We start from the raw sequence: 17,966 nt of genomic DNA, 5'->3' as shown, positions 1-17,966 counted from the left end.
GATGGCCCTGTCGGCGCAGCACATGCACCGCGTGGTGCATGCGGCCCTCCACCAGAGACAGCGCGGAATGCGGCTGTCTCCGATCACCCCAAGCGAACGCCAACGACTGCGAGAGTCGTTGGGAGAAGATGTGAACCGAATCAGCAGGGCCTGATTCAATCGGATTCGAGAGGGTCTCGAAGCGTCCGGGGCGACGCGGTAATGTCGACAGGTAATGTCGACACACAATTGGTCGAAAGACACTCCGCCGTTAGGCGTAGAGGTAAAGAAGACGCGTCGGCTCTGGGAGCCGACGCTGCAAGCAGTGCGGACGGTTGCAAACGTCCCGCACCGGAAATACTTGCGAGCTCGCGTGCAGCCGGGCTGCACGACGAAGTGGTGCGCGATCAAGCCCGGCTTGAACGCGTGCGCCCGCGGGTAGAACCCGCCGGCGAATACAAGGAGCAACTGTCCACGGCCGGGCCTGTACAAGAAGAAACTCGCGGAGCCGGGCTCCGCACGAGAAGTGAACGGCGCAAGCAAGCAAAGCTGCGCAAGTCTCGGTCAGGGACCGAGACGCTACAAGCAGTGTCTGCCGGGCAGACACAGGAGTTGGAGACGACCGTCGAGACATTGAGTGTCTTGACGCGTACGAGTATTGGTCTCCAATACAAGAAGATGAGGCTGAATAATCCTCCGACGTTAGCGTCGGAGTTGATGTCGCTCCCAGTCACAAGCTGGAAGCGTTTCGCTCGCGACCTGCACGATGGACGCATCGAGCAGATCTGCATCCTCTCGGACGTCGAGAGGATGACGTATGAAGCAGAAGAGCTGAATCAGCTCATCTCTGAGGGCGCGGACGCCCTCAGCGCGAAGTCGAAGAAGGAACGCTTCGACGAGCAAGGCTGGGACTCGCTCAAGGCGAGCCCCTTTTACAAGGTCTTGCGTGAGTACAAGGATGTACTCCCGGACGACATTCCTGCGGAGTTACCGCAGGACAAGGGTGTTCAGCACGAGATTGATCTCGTGCCGGGAACGAAGTACTGCGTCACGCGACAGTGGCCACTGCCGCGTGAGCAAGTCAAGGCAATCGACGACTTCTTTGAAAGTCGTCGCAATGCAGGACAAGTGCGGGAATCGAAGTCCCCGCACAGCGCGCCTACGTTCTGTGTCAAGAAACCACAGGGCGGGTGGCGCATCGTTCATGCGTACAACAAGCTGAACGATGCGACGGTACCGGCACAGACGCCGATACCTCGAAAAGATGTGATCATCGATTCGATGACCTCGAGTACTATCTTCAGTACTCTGGATCTGAGAGACGGGTTCTATCAGATCCTCATGCGTGAGAGTGATATCCCTCTCACAGCGGTAAGCACTCCGAACGGCATGCTCTGGGAGTGGCTCGTGATGCCGCAGGGGCTGAAGAACGCCCCAGCGACGTTCAACAGGTGCGTCACGCACTTGTTGCGCTCGGTGCGCGACTTCGCACCGAGCTATTTCGACGACGTGTTCATTCACAGCCGAGCTGTGAATGGGAAATCGGATGTGGAGATGCATACTGTAATGGGGCCACGCTGGCCTACACCGTTGCCGAGCAAAAGAACTTGTGAAAGGGGGAGACCCATTGTTCTTCGGTGTGGTTCACACTGGTCACCTTAAGTACGAGTACGTACTTCACACGAATTGGTGTGTGACACTCGGCAGCACGTTAAGTACGATGGTGTACATCACACTAGGTACGGAGTCGGACTTACCGTAGCGGATCAATGGGGGCCACCCATTTGGAAGATCGTCAGTTTAGACAGGAGTTCAGTATGCAGATAGTTTACAGTAGTTAGAACCTTACAAGTGAGATTAATACAGACAGTTTAACTCTAACCTGGAAGTTCGCAAGTCGTTTGGTACTCGGTACCCGGAAACGACTGGAAGGCAAGCTTACAACAGAGACGCCAGGCGTCTGTTGTGGTTAGCGCGTTAACGCTTCCTCTAAGGCTAAGGTGCGTGTGACCCCCGTCACACCTGGTAGCACTTGTAGTCACTCCCGCGACCGGCGCGGATCGCTACAATCAAGATCTCTCTGAGGATGGAAGACTCAGAGAGCAGGCTGCCGTCCCGGCAGGATTTTCCTCATCTTTCAGATGCCCACTGGGCTACGCTAGAAAAGATGGTCAGTCTCCTGGGTGAAGCAGCGTTTGCTGGATTCCCCAACCTCCCTGCAGAGCAGCAGAGGTCACGCGTGGAACGCTTCGACAAGTACGAATCGTCGCTGATTGCTCACGTGAGTACTGCAGCACAGGAAGCTGCTCGCACGGCGATGCGAGCTGAGGCGCAGAGTGTGGCGCAGGCGAACCCCTCGGGTCCTGCTTCATACGCCGCACGGCAAGGAACTACGAAGCCCGTCAGGATGTCGGTACCGACGTTCGACGGCAAAGAAGCAGACAGTCTTGTCTTCTGGATTCGTGAGATCGAGATAGCGCTGAGCGCTGGGCAGATCTACGAGTCAAGAGCCCAAGTTACCTTCGCGCTTTCCAATCTGGGAGGGCGTGCACGCGCATGGGCGATGGCACGAGAGACTTCGTCTCCGGGGTATTTCACCTCGTGGGCGTTCATGGAACAAGAACTGCGTTCGACTTTCCTCCTGGCGAATGTGGCCTACCGTTACCGGTCACTCTTTTTGCGGTGCAAGCAAGGAAAGCGCACGCTTCAAGACTACGTCATGGAGCTGCAGAATCTCGAAGCTGCCATGGCAGGTGCTCCCCTCTCTGAGGACGTTAAGGTGACGGTCTTCATGGATGGCGTCCGTCCGGGCCCGGTTCGGACTGAGCTCTTCCGCAGACAGCCAACGACGTTCAACGATGCCGTGCACATCGCCATGCTGGAAGATCATTGCGTGCGCTCGGCGCAGGGTTACGCGGGTCGCGCAGAGGCGACGGAAGATCCCACTCCTATGGAGATCTCGTCGGCCGAGTCGGCTCGTCCCCAGCGCAATCAACGCACGAGTGGTCGCTGTTTTGGCTGTAATCAGCTTGGTCATTTCCGCCGGAACTGCCCGACGAATCCGTGGAAGACGGGCCGCGGCAAGGCCGCTCCGTCACTCAATGTGATCGAGTCTGCGGTTTCGGAAAACGGCGACTCCCAGTAGGTGCGGGACGCCCTGCTGGGAGACATCGCTCCTCCTCGAGGTCGGTAGCTCTGCCACCTCCACCTCCTGGGGAGCAAGTCCCAGGGACGACACTTTTGTGTCTCTCCGTGGCCGCCGCGCGGTCCAACCTCGTGGTTGTCACAGCCAGCGTTAAGGGATATGACGAGCCGTTGAAGGTCCTGATTGATTCGGGAGCGTCCTACAACTTCGCGACGAAGTCCAGTGTGGCGAGGAACAGTGCATTGTATGCTAGTGCTTTGGAAGCATCTAAGCGAAATACAAACGTATCTGTTCGCCTGGCGACTGGATCCATCGTGTCTACACGGAAGGTTCTACTATCTCTAAACGTCAAGTTTGACGACTTCAATTCGGTCGAACCGTTCATTGTCCTCGACATGGACGTTCGATACGATCTTATCCTAGGCATGCCTTGGCTTACTAAACATGAGCCATGGATTGATTGGCGAAGTCGCACCATCGGTGCTAGTCACAAACCCCTCGCGGAAAGAGCCCTGGCGGGTCATGTCCCCTCCTCTTCCCGAGACGGGTTTGTGCACGAACATCGTGTGCCACGCGGCGAACGGCACTTTGCAGGTACTTCGGAAGTACTTGGACTGCCTTCGGCTATGCCGACCGCGAGTTCTACATCCTCGAGAGCTTATGTGCCTTCGGTGGGTGTGGGAGAAGCTATGGGATTTTTGTGTGCTCCTCAGGATGAGGCTCATGGAACTCTCAAGAACGAGAACGTCGCCTTTGCCCACGGGGCGGGCGGCATACAAGAGAAGACGCTAGAGCTGGGGCTCGCGCAACCGAGAGTGGTCGAGCGGGGTCTCCCACTACGCAAAGCGTTCGAGCTGCGGCAGCTCACGCAAGAGAAGACGCTAGAGCTGGGGCTCGCGCAACCGAGAGTGGTCGAGCGGGGTCTCCCACTACGCAAAGCGTTCGAGCTGCGGCAGCTCACGCAAGAGAAGACGCTAGAGCTGGGGCTCGCGCAACCGAGAGTGGTCGAGCGGGGTCTCCCACTACGCAAAGCGTTCGAGCTGCGGCAGCTCACGCAAGAGAAGACGCTAGAGCTGGCACAATTACAGCGGGACTACGTCCAGGCGTAGTACGCCGCATTGCAGACCCCTCGGAGAGGGTGGTCGGACCAATGGTATTGGACATGCTCACGGGCGAATACAAGGACGGCGGGAAGTTAGCTGTTCTGCCCGCGGTAGCAGAGCTACTGGAACTCGAAGAGCTCTCGTATGTCGAGTTCCTCGACTCTCTGAAGGCGGGCGTGCTCGAGGAGATGGTCCTGATCCGACGCGAATTCGATTCGATCGAGCTCAACACCTCCTCGGTCATGGACCCCGAGGTGTTGGAAGACGAGAGGACCTCCTCGCGGCAGAAACGATATGGCGCGGCCATTTTGAAAGACCCGTCGGATCCGTACTACCCCCTTTTGAAGGAGTTCTCGGATGTGGTCAGCGATAACCCACCGTCGGTGTTACCTCCAGATCGAGGTGTGCGACACGAGATCGATTTGGTGCCGGGCACCAAATATTGCACCACGCGCCAATGGCCACTACCGAAGGAGCAAGTCGATGTGATCGACGCATTCTTCGCGGCGAAATATGCCGCGGGCATGGTGCGCGAGTCAAAGTCGCCGCACTCGTCTCCGACGTTTTGCGTGCGTAAACCCAATGGGAAGTGGCGTATGGTACATGCGTTCAACAAGTTGAATGCAGCAACCATCCCGGCGTCCACGCCAATCCCTCGCAAGGACGTGTTACAGAACAACATGGCGGGCTGCACCATCTTCAGTGCACTCGACATGGTCGATGGCTACTATCAGCTGCTGATGCGGGAATCAGACGTCCCGCTCACAGCGGTGAGCACACCCAGCGGGATGCTGTGGGAATGGCTCGTGATGCCCCAGGGGCTGTCGAACGCACCAGCCACGTTCAATCGATTGGTGACTCAACTCTTCCGGCCGATGCGGCAGTTCGTACAGACGTACTTTGATGATATCTTCGTGCACAGTCGTGCCTCAGGAGACAAGACGGCTGTCGAAGTGCACGTTAACCACCTCCGCGAGGTATTGATGTGCATGCGCGAGAATCGCTTGTATGCAAACATCAACAAGTGTATCTTCGGAGCCGAAGAGATTCCCTTCTTGGGATGTTTCCTTGGCAAGGATGGTGTCCGTGCGGACCCTGAGAAGATATGCGCGATCGCACAATGTCCAGTGCCAGTATCCCAGAAGGACTTGCGCAAGTGGCTTGGTCTTGCCAACTACTTACACAAGTACAGCGCCAACTACGCTGAGATGGCACGGCCACTGACGAACCTCTTAAAGAAGGAGGCGGAATGGTCGTGGAACGATGAAGCCCAGCAGGCTTTCGAGGCAATCAAAAGCAGCCTGCAGAGCGCTCCGATTTTGGCTTTGCCCGACGATGATCGTCCTTTCAGTGTGGTATGCGACGCATCCGACTTTGCCATAGGCTGTGCCCTGCTGCAGGTCGATGCTGATGGCAGAGAACGGGTAGTATCTTTCCAGTCGCGCCAACTCAAGGCGGCTGAAAAGAACTACCCTGTCCATGACAAGGAGCTTCTGGCGATGAAGTACGCGCTCGTAAAGTTTCGGGTACACCTGCTTGGCAGCGAACCCTTCGTGATCTACACAGATCATGCGTCTTTGCGGACAGCGACGTCGTCGCCCCACCTCTCCCAGCGTATGGCGAGGTGGCTCTCCTTCTTTGCGGAGTATAACTTCACGGTGGAGTACAAACCAGGGAAGCAGAACGTCCTCGCGGACGCGTTGTCCCGGCGCCCGGACTATGAGCTGGCGCACGTTGCGTATCTCGAGTCCCCACTCTATGAGCTGCTACGCGAGGCGTACGCAGAGGATGGCGATCTCGCCGATCTCGTAACTTCACTGAAGGTGCCTGAAAAGGCTGTGAAACTCACAGCTCGGCAGCGCTCACGGTTGCACCGCTACTCACTAGCGGACGGTCTCCTCTACTATCAGGTAGACGAAAGCGACGAGCCCCGTATCGTGGTTCCCAACGACGAGAACTTACGTCATCGAGTCCTCTACGAGGCACACGACACGCCGCTCAGCGGTCATCTTGGCCGAGAGAAGACGTATACGTCTGTGGCGCGCAACTTCTGGTGGCCACATATGTATAAGTGGGTGCGCACGTACGTGCAGACGTGTGAGACGTGCCAACGCGTGAAGGCCGCCCCATCGTCGTCGGCTCCATTGATGAGCTTGCCGGTGCCGGCTGACTGTTGGCGCTCGGTGAGCATGGATTTCATCTTTGAGCTTCCGGCGGACACGCGCGGCCACACTGGCATCTTGGTCTTCGTCTGCCGACTGAGCAAGATGGTGCGGCTTGTCGCGGTGAAGAAGAGCGTGACGGCGCCGCAAGCGGCACAGCTCTTCGTCGATAATGTCTTTCGACACCATGGCCTCCCGGAGGCGTTCGTGAGTGATCGAGATCCGCGCTTTGTGTCACACTTTTGGACACACTTGTTCCGTCTTCTCGGTACGAGATTGGACATGTCCACAGCGGACCATCCACAGACCGATGGTCAGACGGAGCGCGTGAACCGAGTGTTGGAAGACGTACTGCGCAGCATCTGCACTGAAGACCCCACCAAGTGGAGCACGCTGCTACCCCAAGTGGAGTTTGCGCTGAATAATGCTGTGCATTCGTCGACGGGTTTCACCCCATTTTACGTAAATGGCTTGCGGCATCCGCGTACGCCGCTATCGTTGCCACCGGCTTCGAGTTTGGGTGGGGGAGAGGCTATCGCCGAAGATTCGCGTGGCCTTCAAGGCCTCCGTTCGTCCGTCAAACGGAACCTCCTCACGTTCATCGAGACAAGTGAAGCAGTACGACAGCGCGTCCGGGACGCTATGGCGGCTGCTCAAGACACGCAAAAGGAACACAGTGACAGGCAAGGGCGTAAGAACACGCACGTGTTTAAACTTGGGGACCAGGTCCTCTTAAACGCTAAGAATCTCCCTATCCAGGCAGCCACTGCGGTGGGCAGCACCAAGCTTCGGCCACGATTCGTGGGGCCGTTCACGGTCATTGGGGTCCACGGCAACGCGTACACGCTGGACCTGCCATCGGCCATGGCCACGCATCCAACGTTCTACGTGGGCTTGCTCAAGCCATATCGCCCGGCTGAGGCAGACGACTCTGAGAGTCCGACGAGTTCGAATACTGCCGAAGGACGCTCGCCATCATCTGCATCAAGTCAGCTTGGGGTGGGGCTGGAACAGCCGGCGGAGCAGCGGCCCTCTGAGGGGTCTGATCCTCCAGTGCGCCCACGCGGGCATAGAGCTGTCGGATCCAGTGAAGATGATCCCGAAGGGCACCGCGGTCCTCCTGAAGAGCTCGTTCGCTCTCCGAGCAGCGGTGAGCGACCTGACGAAGCTCCTGCTCGAGGCCATCAGCCCGCGGTTGCAGATCATGCGCTCCGCGCTCAAGACGACCTAAATCGTGAGGGACGTCCCGTCTTGACTCAACAGTCGACTCGACAAGATGCACGCGACCGCGTAGGGACACAAGATCCGACCGTTGCATCTCCAGCAGCCTTTGGCAGCCCTCCACAGCAGTCAGGAGGCTCCCCCGGACCGACGAGACGTCTTTCGTCGAGGTGTACGACACCGACGAGTGACGCGAGGCGTCCGGGTCCGTCGACACGTCCGTGGCGTCCCCTGCCCCCACTGATTGGTAATGAGGGCGCTCTCTACTATCATGTCGAGAGGATACTGAAGCGCCGCGGGCGTATCGGTCACTACCAGTATCTGGTGAAGTGGCGCGGTTATCCAGAGGATCAAAACACGTGGGAGTCTGGAAGCCGCCTCTCGGAGGACTGCGCCGACCTCGTGGACGCTTATGAGCGTTCCCACGGAGCCGGTCGGCGTTAACCCGGCCAAGAACACTTCGAGGTTCTATCGGCTGGGACTGCCAGGACTTCTGGACCTTCTGAAGGACCTCCTCGAGGATGACCCCCGGGGTGGGCAGGTTGCGGTTGAAGCTGCGGGTGCGCCACTGGCCGTCGACGACCATCTTCGCCATACGAGGCCGAAGACGTCGCTGGGCGAGCCTATCGAGGCGATACGGAGAATCCGGAAACTCAGGCATGGGATATCCCAAGTGGCGGAGCCACTGCGTGAAATCAAGTTCGTTGGATTGACGGGCCAGGCCCGTGTCGTCGTACAAGACGACCGGACACTCGTCGTAGTGCGGCAACCTGTGCCCGGGTTCCCGACTCCACCGGAGATACTCGCTGTAGTCTCGGAAGGACCAGTATCGCAATGCGAGAAGTTGCTCTCGCGTTCGAGGAGTCGCAGACTCGTGATCGCGCTTCGAGTCTCGGCGCTGCTCGATGGCGACCTTCACATCTCGAGCGCGCTCGCTGAGATGTTGTCGGTTGTCGCGCTGCAGCAGCTCAAGCGGGACGTCGTCTTCACTACAAACGTTGGTGATGACTTGCGGTTCCCGCTCGGTCGATGGGATTCGACGCGCAGGCTCGGCCTTCGCTCGCTCCGTGTTGCGCTCAACGGCAGCCTTGCTGCGAGGAGTCATGGGACTCCCTGGATGGAGAGCGCGTTGCTGCTCCGTGAGCTTGGGGGAAGCATTGGGGTCGTTGACCTCCCCTTGCTCGAGTCCCTTCTCGGAGTCCGACTCGCCGTAGTCGCCCTCGTTCGAGACGTCCTCCGGAGGCGAACGCTTCGCGTCCCGAATCGGGCATTGATCAACCTCCATCTCCGTGACGGACGAAGTCCGATCGGCGGCAGCCTGCCCATCGCCCGCAGGTTGCGAATCAGGGGCGTCGTGCGCTGTGTGAGCCTCTCCTTCGTTTGTCGAGTCCCGCGGGGCACCCGGCTGGGTTTCATCAGGCGTAGAGGCCCCGACACTAGCTCTTGGAGTTTCCTTGCCGCTGGCCGAGGTCGTTGGAGGCGTTGCCGTAGATGCCGACGGCGTATGCTGGTCGTCCGCTCCTGGAGCCTCCTCCATGTCGACATCCGGGCAATCCTCGTCGCCAAGAATGAGCCCAGGGTTCGTACAGTCGGTGTCCGACTCGCTGCTGCTGCTGGTCTCCTGCGGACCGGGCAGCTGCACCGCTGTGCGCTTGCTGCTGGATCGGGACTTGGTCTTGGCAGGCTTGGCTCGAGAGGGCGGATCGCCCGGCTTCTTGGAAGCGGATTTTGCTCTCGGGTGTTTGGGAGGCTTCTTCGCATGGGCGGCATCGCCTTTCTTCTTGGCATCGGCAGCGCTACGCGCTTTTGCTCCGCCTGTCTTCGCCATCCCGGATGTGGGCGTCTCGGTCGCGTGCCCGTTGGGCCTGGTGTGTCCTCGGTGCGTGTTCACTCGGGCGCAAAATGCGGAATGAGGCAGGGCCTTCTTCGTCGCTGGATTCCCCCTGGGACAGGTGCTTCCCGTTTGGGTGTGGGAGGGTGTAATGGGGCCACGCTGGCCTACACCGTTGCCGAGCAAAAGAACTTGTGAAAGGGGGAGACCCATTGTTCTTCGGTGTGGTTCACACTGGTCACCTTAAGTACGAGTACGTACTTCACACGAATTGGTGTGTGGCACTCGGCAGCACGTTAAGTACGATGGTGTACATCACACTAGGTACGGAGTCGGACTTACCGTAGCGGATCAATGGGGGCCACCCATTTGGAAGATCGTCAGTTTAGACAGGAGTTCAGTATGCAGATAGTTTACAGTAGTTAGAACCTTACAAGTGAGATTAATACAGACAGTTTAACTCTAACCTGGAAGTTCGCAAGTCGTTTGGTACTCGGTACCCGGAAACGACTGGAAGGCAAGCTTACAACAGAGACGCCAGGCGTCTGTTGTGGTTAGCGCGTTAACGCTTCCTCTAAGGCTAAGGTGCGTGTGTAGCGGGGCTACACATTCGGTTCACCTCCTACCTTAGTGCAACATGCACTAAGGCACACATTCAGGTGACCACCACAGGGTGGTCCACATTCATAGCAAAAGGCATATGACTGGCAGAAAGTAACACCTTTCTACCAATGAGAGTCATTCAATAGATAGGGGTTCTGCCAGCCATCCAATGGTAGAACCTCTCATTAGAAATATCAGTTTTAGGAGGAAACCCCATTTACAATCAATACAGTTCTCATTTACCACCAAAGCTATCGTTCGGTTCCTTTATCTAGGTTTAAGTATACTTGTGGATACAAGTATACTGAACTTAAGTAAATTACTCCTACGCTTCCTCCTACACGTGCGCACACGTGTAAGCTTAAGTAGTGGGTCTAAGCAGACCCATTACACCTGGTAGCACTTTGTAGTCCGTCCAACGACCGACTAACACGTTCGTATGGAATACGAACGCGGGGCTGAGAACCTGCCCTCGGACAGTAACATGTCCGTGGGTAGCCCAAACACGTCTGCAACGCATGTTGCGCGTGCAGACTGCCCCCACGTGTCGGAACCAGAGTGGGAGGCCCTCCAACGACTGTCAACAGTCATTGGGGAAGCGGCGGTAGCAACGATGTTGCGAACGCTATCGCCGACGGAGCAACACGGTGTTGCTCTGGGTTTCATCGTGAAGGAACAGCGTGCAACCACTGCTCGAGCTTCGGTGTCGCCATCGGCCACACCGCGCGTGGAGTCATTAAAACTCCACGTAAGCAGCTACGTTGGAAGAGAGGGCGAACCTCTCCTCCGTTGGCTTGTCGAGGTCGACACTGCCATTACGGCTCGACGTATCGTCGACCCGTTGTCGAAGGTTGCGTTCGCCATGTCATGTCTTGGCGGACGAGCGAGGAGTTGGGCGTACGGACGCCGACTCACAGATCCTACGTGCTTTAGCACGTACGAAGAGTTCAAGGAGGAGCTCAAACTAGCGTTTGAGCCCCCGCAGAACGAGTTCCGATCGAGGGCGGAGTTCCTCGATCTGCAACAGGGCAAGCATGACGTGCATGCTTACGCCCAAAGAGCACGGTACTTGGTCTCGAACATCGTGACCAACCCGATCGACGAGGTGATAAAGGTCGTCACGTTCATGAAAGGCCTTAGAGACGGGCCTGTGAAGACCTATCTCTTCCGAGAGTATCCCAATACTCTCGAGGCTGCCATTGCGCTCGCAATGCAAGAAGAGTTTAGCCTGCGGCAGGCTAAACTGCATGTGAACGCCCCGCGGCTGATGCCATGACCGGTGGTAAGGCCGTCGGGAGGTCCCGAACCAATGGACCTCTCGAGTGCGACCGCTGCTGGGAACCAGCAGCGTCGTGGATCAACGGATGTGCGTTGTTTCCGCTGCGGAAACATCGGTCACTACGCCCGCGAGTGCACAGCACCTGTGCACGCGGCGAGGAGCCGTCGTGGCGATAATGGGTATCGTCACGGGCAATAAAAAAACTAAAGGGACCAGTAGGCGCGGGGCGCCCTGCTGGTGATGCGATCGAGCGTGTCGACATCGGACACGCTGCAATGAAGATCGCTGCCCCCAGTGAGAGTCAATCTCACTGCAAGAAGCAAGATGACAAGCCGAACCTTGTCATCCTGAAGGTAAGCTCGAAGAGAGAGAAGTCTCTTTGTGCTCTAGTGGACTGTGGAGCGTCGAACAACTTTGTTCGACTGCAGAGCCTTCCAAGGCTTGACTTCGAGGAGGTGAAAACACCTCGAAGTCTATTGGAAGTGAGGCTAGCAACGGGTGTCGTTGTTAGAACCGAGAAGCGTATCGTACGCGTACGCTTCTCATATCAAGAGAAGGAGTTCGTCGACGAGCTTATCGTCCTGGACTGGACGATAAGTTCGATATGGTGTTGGGCATGCCGTGGCTTGCACGGCATGATCCGGTGATCGACTGGACGAAGCGCACGATCGTGTGCTTCAGGAGCAGCAGCAGCGCGACAGAGAGCGATGGCCCTGTCGGCGCAGCACATGCACCACGTGGTGCATGCGGCCCTCCATCAGAGACAGCGCGGAATGCGGCTGTCTCCGGTCACCCGAAGCGAACGTCAACGACTGCGAGAGTCGTTGGGAGAAGATGTGAACCGAATCAGCAGGGCCTGGTTCAATCCGATTCGAGAGGGTCTCGAAGCGTCCGGGGCGACGCGGTAATGTCGACAGGTAATGTCGACACACAATTGGTCGAAAGACACTCCGCCGTTAGGCGTAGAGGTAAAGAAGACGCGTCGGCTCTGGGAGCCGACGCTGCAAGCAGTGCGGACGGTTGCAAACGTCCCGCACCGGAAATGCTTGCGAGCTCGCGTGCAGCCGGGCTGCACGACGAAGTGGTGCGCGATCAAGCCCGGCTTGAACGCGTGCGCCCGCGGGTAGAACCCGCCGGCGAATACAAGGAACAACTGTCCACGGCCGGGCCTGGACAAGAAGAAACTCGCGGAGCCGGGCTCCGCACGAGAAGTGAACGGCGCAAGCGATCAAAGCTGCGCAAGTCTCGGTCAGGGACCGAGACGCTACAAGCAGTGTCTGCCGGGCAGACACAGGAGTTGGAGACGACCGTCGAGACATTGAGTGTCTTGACGCGTACGAGTATTGGTCTCCAATACAAGAAGATGAGGCTGAATAATCCTCCGACGTTAGCGTCGGAGTTGATGTCGCTCCCAGTCACAAGCTGGAAGCGTTTCGCTCGCGACCTGCACGATGGACGCATCGAGCAGATCTGCATCCTCTCGGACGTCGAGAGGATGACGTATGAAGCAGAAGAGCTGAATCAGCTCATCTCTGAGGGCGCGGACGCCCTCAGCGCGAAGTCGAAGAAGGAACGCTTCGACGAGCAAGGCTGGGACTCGCTCAAGGCGAGCCCCTTTTACAAGGTCTTGCGTGAGTACAAGGATGTACTCCCGGACGACATTCCTGCGGAGTTACCGCAGGATAAGGGTGTTCAGCACGAGATTGATCTCGTGCCGGGAACGAAGTACTGCGTCACGCGACAGTGGCCACTGCCGCGTGAGCAAGTCAAGGCAATCGACGACTTCTTTGAAAGTCGTCGCAATGCAGGACAAGTGCGGGAATCGAAGTCCCCGCACAGCGCGCCTACGTTCTGTGTCAAGAAACCACAGGGCGGGTGGCGCATCGTTCATGCGTACAACAAGCTGAACGATGCGACGGTACCGGCGCAAACGCCGATACCTCGAAAAGATGTGATCATCGATTCGATGACCTCGAGTACTATCTTCAGTACTCTGGATCTGAGAGACGGGTTCTATCAGATCCTCATGCGTGAGAGTGATATCCCTCTCACGGCGGTAAGCACTCCGAGCGGCATGCTCTGGGAGTGGCTCGTGATGCCGCAGGGGCTGAAGAACGCCCCAGCGACGTTCAACAGGTGCGTCACGCACTTGTTGCGCTCGGTGCGCGACTTCGCACCGAGCTACTTCGACGACGTGTTCATTCACAGCCGGGCTGTGGATGGGAAATCGGATGTGGAGATGCATACAGAGCATCTCCGCAAGTTGCTTGAGCTCATGCGAAAGCACAAGCTCTACGCGAACCTGAAGAAGTGTATCTTCGGGGCGACCGAGATACCCGTACTTGGGTGTCTCGTGGGGAAGAACGGCGTACGCCCAGACTCAAAGTGATCAATGAATGGCCTACGCCTTCAAATGTAAAGGAACTGCGGCAGTTCCTTGGACTCGCCACGTACTTGTGCAAGTACATGAGCAACTACGCGGGCAAGATTCGCCCGCTGTCGCAGCTCTTAAAGAAAGAGGCTGCATGGGAATGGACTGCTGATTGTCAGCAGGCCTTCGAAGCAGTCAAGCAGGGCTTGACTGAGGCGCCGATATTGGCGGTGGCCGACCAAGATCGCCCATTCCACGTTGTGTGCGATGCATCCGATTTCGCGATCGGATGCGCACTGATGCAACTCGATCACGAAGGTCGTGATCGTGTGGTTTACTACCAATCGCGTCAGCTGAAGCCAGCTGAGAGCAACTACCCGGTGCATGACAAGGAACTCCTTGCCATGAAGTATGCACTCGCTAAGTTTCGAGTGTATCTACTTGGGAGTAGACCATTCGTGGTCTACACCGACCACGCATCGTTGCGTACGGCGATCAAGTCGCCGCACATATCCCAAAGAATGGCACGGTGGCTGTCATTCTTTGCTGAATACAACTTCCAGGTTGAGTACAAACCTGGAAGGTTGAATGTCGTGGCCGACGCGCTTTCGCGTCGACCAGATTATGCGGTGCAAGAGGCCGACGCCAACGCAGTTGGCGTCGTCAGGACGACTACACCCTCGTCGTCCTTGTCGGATGACGTGAAGGCCGCATACGCACATGATGCGGATGCGAAGCAGTTGTTGGAGTACTTCTCCACACCTTCTGACAAGTCTCGTCAGAAGCTGGCCAAACACCTTCGTGCCCGTGTACACCGTTATCGTGTACACAATGGTCTGCTGCTTTACAGCGCAGTTGACGACAACGCAGATCGCATTGTCGTGCCGGATGATCATGAGCTGAAGCTCAAGATCACGTACGAGTACCACGATGCCCCGACATCGGGACATCCTGGCCGTGAGAAGACATATTTGCTTCTCACGCGTGACTTCTATTGGAGTCACCAGTACAAGTGGGTACGCAAGTACGTTCGTGCTTGCGAGGTATGCCAGCGCGTGAAGCCTGCGCCCAACTCGCAGGCTCCGCTTCAATCACTACCGACTCCGTCGGAGTGCTGGCAGTCCATTTCAATGGACTTTGTTTTTGGTCTTCCGCAAGACAACAAGCGGAGGACTGGTATTGTGGTCTTTGTTGACCGCTTCAGAAAGATGGTGCATCTTGCTGCAGTACCAGCCGAGGTGACAGCCAAACAGACGGCATGTCTGTTTGTCGACATGGTGTTTAGACACCATGGTATGCCACTCGACATCGTGTCGGATCGGGATCCGCGCTTTACAGCGCGATTCTGGCAAGAAGTGTTTACACTTCTTGGGACGCAGTTGTCCATGTCGACTGCGGATCACCCACAGTCCGACGGACAAACAGAGCGTGTCAACCGCGTGCTGGTTGACACCATGAAGAGCTACGCGCACTCGTTCCATCAATGGAGCGACTGCTTGCCGATGGCGGAGTTCGCCATCAACAACTCGGTGCATGCCTCGACAGGACACACACCGTTCTACGTGAATGCCATGAGGCACCCACGCGTACCGAGCGTACTCGGTGCGGTAGCTCCTTCCTTAAGTGGGGGAGGATATCCGGTTAATTCAAAACAACCGGATAAGCACGCTGATACGAGCAATGTATCAGCTGTGACGACTCGCGCACGTACTGCGCGCAGTCATGGCGACGAAAAGACAGTGTCTACGACGGGCGTAGACACTCCAAACGACAACGAACATCACGCGCAGGCCGGGCCTGCTGCGAACAAGGAGCACGAACTGAACCAGGGGTTCAGCTCGGATGCAATGGACTTTGTCCAGCGCCGACAAGCCGTAATTCGGTTTGTCCAGGACGCGATAGCAGCTTCTGTCGATCGACAGAAGCTGAATGCCGATAACACCGGCAGGGGAAACACAAATGAATTCAAAGTTGGTTCATTAGTTCTGTTAGCTACTCAGAACCTAGCTAAACATGCAGTTTCCGATTTCGGAGCAAGCAAGCTTGCTCCGCGCTTCATTGGGCCATTCCCCGTGTTGGCGAAGCATGGCAACGCGTACACACTGGACATACCGTCCAGCATGCGCTTGCACCCAACGTTTTACGTTGGGCGACTGAAGCCGTACGTGCAGCACGAGTCACCTACGTCTGGTGACCCGCCAAAGCGCTCTCGAGCGCGGCGACGCGCTTCGAGACGCCAGAGAGTCTCATCCCGACCTCGACCTTTACGTTCGAGGTCGTCTGCGCAACCTCCGCGAGCTGAGCCTTCAACAAGCTCAGCTCCTGACGCAGAGCAGCGAACTGCGACGCTTGGAGACGCTCAACAGCCTCCAAGCGAGACTCAAGGTTTGGTTGACCAAACCCGGGGAGTCTTCCCGCCCCCCCCCCCCACCCCCGTTGCGAGACGCACGCGGGGCAACTCGCTGGATCGTCCAGCGAATTGTTGGTCATCGGAACCAGACCCGAGGTCCGGTTCATTTTCGTATTCGTTGGAGAGGATTTCCTCCCCAACACGATACGTGGGAATCACGGAATGTCCTGATGGAGGACATTCCGGAAATGGTGACGGCGTACGAAGGCCGCCACCACCACCTCCGCCGAAGGGCGTAAAACTTGGGCGAGCGCTGTAGTCGCCTACAGCACTCGAATAAGTGCTGCGATTATCCGCAGCACTAGAAGACGCCTGCGCCTGAAAACTGGCGCGCAGGGTCTTGAGGTCGTCAGGTACACACATGGACGTGTACCCGTTGACGTCCCGCTCGGTGATGCGTACTGCTCCGGAGTAGCAGTACTCACAAGCAGTGTCATAAGGCACTGCGCAAGGAAGTCCAATACCGACTGCACCATGGTGCAGTCGTTCAAGTTTACCACGCTTCGAGAACTTCTCGTAGCGCTCCCGCGCCTGGCTAATCCGGTCGCGATAGCCAGCGGGGTTCTTGTTGAAGTTTTCAACAAAGGCACTCCAACTTTGACAAAGTGCCTGCCACTCGGGCACTTTGCTTCTGCGAGAAGTCTTCTTGCTCGCAAACCATCGGAGCTCATGGAAGAGCCCGATGTAGTAGTCGCGCCTTTGATTCGTTAACGGATCAAAGTGTAATCGCTTTGCGACGTCATCGTCAACGATGGCGTTGCACGAGTACAGCGCGTACAGATTCGGTGGCGCGGTCGCACCGAATCGGCTGCCGATCTCAGACTGAGACGGCATCCACGGCTCGCGCACTGGCTCAGTGTGCGAGGCCGCAACAACAGCGGATGGAGCGGAGTCATCTCCATCCCGCGGAGTCGTTAAGGCTCCAGCGGCAGCGAGCGGTGTTCCACTACCGCTGGGCGAACGCTTCGAGCCCGAAGCGTTCGAGTCGTCCCCACGTGGACGACGCAGACCCACGTTGAGGTCAGTGTGGCCCGGAGACAAGGTGTCCTTGTCTCCTTCGAGTTCCCCCTCCTCGACTTCACTCCCGTAGTCGAGGGGAACTCCCTCTCCACCCGGAGAGTAGATACCCACTCCGGTTTCGACAGCAATGATCTTGCCTGTCTTGTTTCGGATGGCATGTTTCTCATGCCATCTCGAGTGGTATCCAGCAACAGAGAGGCGACTCTCTGTTGCCGCGCTTGTCGACATCGCCGTCGAGGCGATGCCAGTAGCGGTCGTGGCTGAGGTAGCGGCCGTCGTCGCCTTGGAGGCGACGACAGCACTTGCTGTTGTCGAAGCGGCCGGCGTCTTAGACGAAGACGTCGTTGGCGTGCTCATTGGGAATGAGCACGTGTTCTCCCGAAGAAAATACGGATTGACGTGTCGAGACCGGCACGTCAAATCCTAACGGGGGGATGGTGTAGCGGGGCTACACAGTCGGTTCACCTCCTACCTTAGTGCAACATGCACTAAGGGATACATTCAGGTGACCATGGTCCACATTCATAGCAAAAGCATATGACTGGTAGAAAGTATCACCTTTCTACCAATGAGAGTCATTCAATAGATAGGGGTTCTGCCAGCCATCCAATGGCAGAACCTCTCATTAGAAATATCAGTTTTAGGAGGAAACCCCATTTACAATCAATACAGTTCTCATTTGGCACCAAAGCTATCGTTCGGTTCCTTTGTCTTAGTTTAAGTATACTTGTGGATACAAGTATACTGAACTTAAGTAAATTACTCCTACGCTTCCTCATACACGTGCGCACACGTGTAAGCTAAAGTAGTGGATCTAAGCAGACTCATTACACAACCTGGAA

General features: G+C 57.1%; 2 protein-coding genes across 2 annotated transcripts; one reads left to right on the top strand and one right to left on the bottom strand.

The window, feature by feature from the left end:
* Window positions 1–13,789: 13,789 nt before the first annotated feature.
* On the top strand, window positions 13,790–15,705 carry KRP23_14478 (Transposon Tf2-9 polyprotein; the record flags this gene model as incomplete). The annotated part of the gene is made up of 2 exons (XM_067885303.1): window positions 13,790–15,576; window positions 15,687–15,705. 2 exons carry the CDS (start codon window positions 13,790–13,792, stop codon window positions 15,703–15,705), a joined length of 1,806 nt encoding a protein of 601 aa, XP_067737493.1.
* A 170-nt stretch (window positions 15,706–15,875) lies between these two features.
* KRP23_14477 (uncharacterized protein) lies at window positions 15,876–17,481 on the bottom strand (the record flags this gene model as incomplete). The annotated part of the gene is made up of 2 exons (XM_067885302.1): window positions 15,876–16,034; window positions 16,144–17,481. The coding sequence occupies 2 exons, from the start codon at window positions 17,479–17,481 to the stop codon at window positions 15,876–15,878; spliced, it is 1,497 nt and encodes a 498-aa protein (XP_067737492.1).
* Between the last annotated feature and the right edge of the window lie 485 nt (window positions 17,482–17,966).

This window comes from Phytophthora ramorum (genome assembly GCF_020800215.1).
Source record: "Phytophthora ramorum isolate Pr-102 chromosome Unknown Phyram_PR-102_s0021, whole genome shotgun sequence".
Taxonomy (NCBI): domain Eukaryota; phylum Oomycota; class Peronosporomycetes; order Peronosporales; family Peronosporaceae; genus Phytophthora; species Phytophthora ramorum.
This window is presented reverse-complemented; position numbering and strand designations above follow the sequence as displayed.